General features: G+C 36.0%; 1 protein-coding gene across 1 annotated transcript; it reads right to left on the reverse strand.

Annotated features, from left to right (window-relative positions):
- Nucleotides 1–547: 547 nt before the first annotated feature.
- On the reverse strand, nt 548–6489 carry LOC105951504 (formin-like protein 3). Its single transcript, XM_088821939.1, has 7 exons — nt 5719–6489; nt 4063–4819; nt 3521–3971; nt 3207–3409; nt 2870–3105; nt 1605–2506; nt 548–817 (listed from the first exon to the last, which is right to left on the reverse strand). The coding sequence occupies exons 1-6, from the start codon at nt 5860–5862 to the stop codon at nt 1631–1633; spliced, it is 2667 nt and encodes an 888-aa protein (XP_088678065.1). The 5' UTR covers nt 5863–6489; the 3' UTR covers nt 548–817; nt 1605–1630.
- Nucleotides 6490–6992: the final 503 nt, after the last annotated feature.

The following is a 6992-nucleotide window of genomic DNA, read 5'->3' on the forward strand; positions in this document are numbered from 1 at the left end:
GAAACGACAAAAATGTTAAACTATTAAAACATGAGGGACTAAATCTGTTTTTTGTTAACATGGGAACCAAATGTGAAATTGAAGTAAAATTTCACATTCCGATACAAAATTAATATATACAAAATTTCACATTCCGAATTTAATTGAATGCACTATGTTATTCGTCTTTTGACCTAGAGAAATGGAAATGATTTACAGGGATATGTTGTGAAAAATCTCCCATTTTTCACGTGAATAAATATATATATATATTTATATATTTTACAAAATCTCACACATAATGAAATTGAATTAAGTGTTGAATTTTTCACACATAAATATATAAATATATATATATATTTATTCACGTGAAAAATTAACGAATTTACAGGGATATGTTGTGAAAAATCTCCCATTACAAAAAGAAGGGTACGAATGAGAAGATAAGATTTTAGAGAAGTAAATAATTTCAATTGTGTGTATGATTTATTAAAATTAGTGTGGGATTTAACATTTCATATATATATATATATACACCTGAGCGAAAAAGAAACCAAAGAGAGAAGGTAAATTAGAATATATTTCTAGAAAAATAGATAAACCATATAGTATAAATCTGGGGCACTGATTTCCTAAAAAAACATTCACAATTTCAGAGACAAAAAAAAGTTTTAAAATCTCTCATCACAAGCATCAATAACTTTTAGAACATTTGACATGTCTGTATATATTTACAGCAAAATATCATAGCTGCCACCGCCTGTGTTCACTCTCTAGCAGCTCCAATAACTCGGGATGCAAGCCAGTTAAAAAATGGGAGATTTTTCACAACATATCCCTGTAAATCATTTCCATTTCTCTAGGTCAAAAGACGAATAACATAGTGCATTCAATTAAATTCGAAACTACGTGTTAATCCAATTAGAGGCATCAAAGCGGGTCATAAGTTCAATACTTGTTCGAAGACTTCAAATGTTTTAAGAATACGATGGTTTTAGTTATTTTAACTTTCTTCCGATGCATGTCTTATAAATGCTTGCTGCAAGGGCAGCCTTGGGGAAGACAAGCCTTTGGAGACTCTACTATTTTCTGTAATTACTCTGACCAGGATGCAAGTGATTGAGGATGCAAGTGGTTGCTGTTGCAGCCTTGGGAAGGCAACCTTTGGAGAAGGCAAGGTTTGATGATCCTTGCCTACCCACAGAGGCCGCCACCATATTCTTGTGGTCGGTAGATTAATTAAGTGTAAAATATCACAATTAATGCATTTAACACATCTGCTCGCCATCGCCATCTTAATGCTAACTAAAAGGAAATTGTTGCGGTACTGTCACATCAACAAGAAGGTATCCTTTCCTTTGAAGAACTAAAGAATTCACCATTATTTTCTGAATTTCACCCATATATTTATATTTACAAGTTATCATGTTGATATACGCATGTTAACTTTAATGGTTTTGAATCATGCATTTATATTGTTCAGATTTTCATTAAATTATTTTTTTTATATAATGCAACGTTTAATTAATGCCAACTCTAATCAATTAAATTATTAAACCAAACATTAAATAGCTTACTAAAAGTATTTATATATGCTAAATGGACGTGTGAGTTAAGTTACTAACCCGTATAGTAAGTTGAAACGGAAAAATCACGAGGTGTCATCATCGGAACTGAAATCGTCGTCCATCTGGCGCTCTCTCATTGCTGGAAATAATCGTCTGTGCATATCTATAGAAGACTCAGATGCTGACGGGGATGCTGATTCCGTGGCTACCGAAGACGATTCTTTCCTCGGTGGGGCCCTCACCGGCATTTTCTTAACATCCAAACACGCCTTATCCACCATTACCAAGAAATCACGAACAATCACAAACAAATGCGAACCCTCATCTCTGCCAGCTTTACCGTGGAAATAATCCCCCGTGCTCCTGACCAGTGTCGATATCCTCTTCTCCTCTTCAATCAGCCACTCTATATCCTTTTCAGATTGTTCCACAAAGCTAGCAAGCGAATCGCGAAATTCATTATTATTATTATTTTCATCTTCCTCTAAGGTCTTCATCTCATTCTCGAGAAACTCTCTCGTTCTGACAAGTGCCTGTCTGAATTTGGAAACCGATTCACTTAAATTGTCGTTGTCGATTATTGCTGCCTTTTTCACATTCTTGAGCTCGTTGCTTAGTCCGGAAACTACTTGAAGACCTAGTCCTCTGTGGTAGTCTTCGGTCTCGTGTGAAGATTCTTCGACCAGATCTTCTGTCTTAACACTCGATATACTTTTGCTCTCTCTCAATCTTCGACCGGCTCTTAAACCCTCCGAACGGATTATTTCTTGAACCACGAAATGCAAAAGGGTTGTCTTTCCATCTGTTCCTTTCACATCGGCTAGTTTCAAGAGGGTGTCCAGTTTGAACGCCTGGGCCCCACCTCTGTATGTGCCGTCGTTCATGCGGTTCCCCGTTTTCAGGACTGCTTCTAGAAGCTTCAGGAACAGTCTGCTATTTCTCAGCTCCTTACATGCCACCTGAGACAAATATTTTTTTTATTTAACTAAATGATGTATCAAACAAAAAAATCAGAAATTTGGATCGGAAAAATAGACTTTTTCGTCCCTCGAGTTCATCTTGATTTCACATTTGGTCCTCTTGTTCACAAAAAAACAGATGTAGTCCCTCTATTTCAAAAAAATTCAACACTTTTGGTTCATCAGTGTCTTAACCGACAACTAACGGTAAATTGAGAAAGGACCAAAAGTGTTAAATTGTTGAAAACCAAATGTGTTTTTTTTTTTTTGTGAACAAAGACGATCAAATGTGAAATCGGTGCAAACATGTGGGATAAAAACAGTACTCTTCCCGCGAAATTTATAATTTATAAACTTACAAACCTCTAAAGTGGCGAACGATTCTTTGATTGAAGAAAATTCCTCCTGGAAAGTGCTTACAAATAACAAAGATTCGAGCCGTTTAAAGGCAAATGGAATATCGACCACAACTTTGAGAAACCTTTCAGCGGGGCCCAGATGAGAAACATCTCCGCTATATAATCTTAGTTTTAGTTCTTCGTCTGCTGTGGGTGACATTCTCAACAGTGTCTGGATAAGTTCTGCGGGGAGCTCATTACCTGATCGTAAATGTTTTTTTTTTATATATAATATTAGTAATATATAATATTAATCATGCACATGCAATTGGTTCGTTGGGAAAAGGAAAAAAAAGAAACACCTTCCGTAAGGGCATCGCAGACTTCTTCTGTTGTCACATTCAGTGCTTTTAGAAGAATGGCCAAGTTTTGCGATTTTTTCGGATCGATAATTTGAATAAAATGTGATGGCGTTTCAAAGGAAGGCGAATCTTTTTTGTTCTCGTTTTTGTTCTTATCGGTCGGCACATATCCAAACAGAGTTGCCATCATCTCCTCGTTAAATCTACAAAAAAAATCAAGACGAGAGATGAATATGTATATCACTTAAAAAAAAAAAAAAAAAAAAAAAAAAAACCGAGTGACAAAATCCAGTGTAAATAAATAAATAACTCACTGAAAAGACCCGGCTTTAATCTCGTGCCAGACCATAGAATGATCTGGGCTTGCAAGAACTTTATCCCAGAAAAATGGCTTTAACTTGGTTTTCGGAGCTTCAGAATCATCACCAACTTCACTTGATTCTCCAGTAGAAGAACGTCTATGGTGGGGGCCAAGAGGGGACGGCACTGGTGGATTAGGGGGCCGTCGGCCAACTCTAGGGGGTGGTGGTGGTGCCGCCGGAGCTGGTGGTTTTGGTGGTGGAGGTGGCGGCCCCGGCGGTGGCGGTGCCGCCGCCGCTGTTCTTCCAGGAGGAAGTGGTAGTCCGGCACTTTTTCCGTCGGCATTACCTTCTGCCGCCTCTGATGATATCGCTTGAGAAGAAACCAACGAACTACCACCCGTTGAAGTAGCATTTAAATCTTTACCGCGTGGATTAACCACGTTTTGCGACTTCTCCGAAGAAACTGAATAATGAATGATATTATTATTGCCAAAAAGATTTCAATTTTTAGAAAAATAAAATAAAAATGAACGATGATCTTTAATATAATATACCTGCAGAAATATCGCTAGGGCTAAAGTTGAGAAGAGGCTTCTCATCTCTTTGCCCTTCTTTCGGTTCGACCTTCTTATTTTTCTTCAGACAACAAAGTAATAGTAGAGCTATAAGAGAAACTCCCGCCACTAAACTTGCAACCGAAGCAATTATAATATACTTCATATTACTATTATTATTGTCACTGTTATTGTTATTGTTATTGTCGATGTTGTTGTTGGTGCTATTGTTGTTGTTATTGTTGTTGTTTTTGTGTTGCGCGGGGTAAGGTGGAGAATAATAATGGACATGTGGCGGCGGAGGAGATGGTTCGCGGGCCTTCGGTGGGGCCCGTTTAACGGGAGAGGGAGAGGGGGCGGGGCCCGGCACTTGATACATAGGTGCATCATCAAAATAAGATGGTGATAAAAGGGGTCCACCTGGACCAGGTACCGAAGCAGTTCTTATAACAGGATGATGGTGGACTATTTTTCTTCTTAGAGACCTCCTCGGAATATTATAATACGATGTTTTTTCCTCCTCGTCTCGTAATATTTGCAATGGAAAATTTTTGGCTCTCAAGCAGTGTAAGAGTGTTTTCTTCTTCTTTTGGGGCAGATCCGCTACGGCCATTCGAATAATTCTCTTCACCGATAAATTTGAATCGTATTCAACATTACCACCGGTTCTTGATCGAGAGAGATCTGAATCTAAGGCTTTAATAGCTTCGGTAATATCTTTCAACTCTTTTCCACAGTAGTTCCATACTCGTTCAGCCTGTCGAATAACAAAGATTTCATCAAAAATATTTTTAATGCAATATGTGTATCCCGGTCGTGATTTCTAGAATATAAACCAAATAAATAAAATTCAACAAATTGTACTCTTTCTTGCATGATTGCAGAAAAAACGCACACTAGTTTTTATTGGATTTTAACTGTTTATTTGGCACCAGTTGGATCGATCGTACCTACGAGCATATTACCGAACTATTAATACACTTTTTAGCACTCCATCGTACATTAGCTCTTCACAAATCAAAACTCGATTCTCCAAAAAACAAATTGGTAATGTTATTGAACTAAACGAGCCCACTAGTTCGAATGTCAAATTACATCAAAAAAAAAAAAAGGTGCGAAATCTCTTAATTTGCAAAAAGTTTCAACGATGGAGCCCTGCATGTTAAATAGACGAATAGTTTTCTAAGAGGCGCTCTCCAATTACAGTCACACTTACATATAAATTATCGAAGAAATTGGTCAATCTTCCCTCTCGTAGGCCTATGCAAAACTATAATCTCACCCTTCTATTTAATTAGCAGAAAAAAAAAAAAAAAAAAAAAAAAACGAACTCGTCATTCAATAATGCCAAGTCCAACATCTATTTTTAAGTAGATTAATAGTGCCACAAAACATACACAAACTTAACAACTTGACAAGATTAATAGTGTTTAGCTCAAACAAACGAACCGCCCAAGACTCGTTATCGCAAGTGTTTCTCGACAAAAAATAGGGGAGCCTTTTCTTTGATCAAGAAAGAATTTTCTTACAGTACAATACATACAATGCAGAGCAAATAAGTGTCATACAGATATAAAAGAATCGACTATAGCATACGGAAAAGCAACAAAAACAGAGACGAATAATCAATATCAATTCGAGCAAATTCTCACATACCTTATCGATATCGATTTCGAGAATATCCCAAGGAACATCATCATGACGAAAAGAGTTTTCGGGTAATTTGCCCCTTCCTTCAGAATTATTTGCTGTAAGAATACAAATAAAAGCAACGAAAAAGGCCAAAAATCGGGTGTCCATTCTTTTCCAGATTAAATTCAATCCATTCCAATTGATTTAACCCAAACAGGAACACACATAGCCATATATCTATAGCTATGCATGCAGACCAAAAAAAATAAAGGCCAAATCTTTCAGCTCTTTATCTCAAGATTTTCAAAAAACAAAAAAGAAAAAAAGAAAAGAAAAAAGAAAATCAAATGCCCTTTATTATAAATTTTTTTTTTCAACGAACAAAATTCCCAACGCCCTCTGTCAAACCCCTGAACTTTATAAAGTTCAATAAATGGAACCCAGAAATTATCTTTCTGCCTCAGTTCCGCCCAAACTTTATAAAATAGAATAAATATATATATTTGATTCGGAAGAAGAAAAAAAATGTGTGTGTGCCCTTGTTCAGAAATGGAATATGATTAAAAACAAATTGAATTATATTATATGAAAGAGGTTCTTTAATGGCGTTTCTGAAAAGAAATTTGGGAGAAGAAGCGTTTTGGGTCAGAAATTGAATTTCTGTTGGGAGTTTTGTTCGTTGAAATGCTGCATGTATTTCGGAGGCGACAGAGAGAGAGAGAGAAAGAGAGAGGGAGGGAGAGAGAGGGAGAGAGAGAGGGGGACGGGAAAATGACAGGAAAAAGAAACGTGCGTAGAACTACAGAGGAAGAGGGAGATTCTTGAAAAATTATAATAATGTAATAAATTAAATTAAATTAAATAATTAATAGTCAAATTATTATTTATGCGATTAAAAGAGTACTATACCTCCATCTCTCTCTCTTTTTATTTTTTATTTTTTATTTTTTTATTTGATATCAAATTACACCAATCATTCAATTTTGACCTAATACTCAATTTTGAGTACAATTTTGTCCCTCACCGTTGGTCTCTGATGGTGATTTTCTGTTTTTCTTTTTTGTTTTTTTTTTTTCTGTTTTTTATCTGTTTTTTCTGCCGGTTTCCTGTGTTGACTTTTCGATTTTTTCTTCTTCTTTCTTCTTCACGGTCAACTCAGCGGCGTTGATTTTTTTTTTCTTCAATATTTTTTTGTCCGTTTAAACAGTAATATTGCTGTGATTGACAGTCATATTAACTATATTACTGTTTAACATAGTAATATTAACAATATTACAATTTAACATAGTAATATTGTT

The sequence above is a fragment of the Erythranthe guttata genome, chromosome 8 (assembly GCF_056151865.1).
Source record: "Erythranthe guttata isolate IM_541 chromosome 8, IM_541, whole genome shotgun sequence".
NCBI classification, from domain to species: domain Eukaryota; kingdom Viridiplantae; phylum Streptophyta; class Magnoliopsida; order Lamiales; family Phrymaceae; genus Erythranthe; species Erythranthe guttata.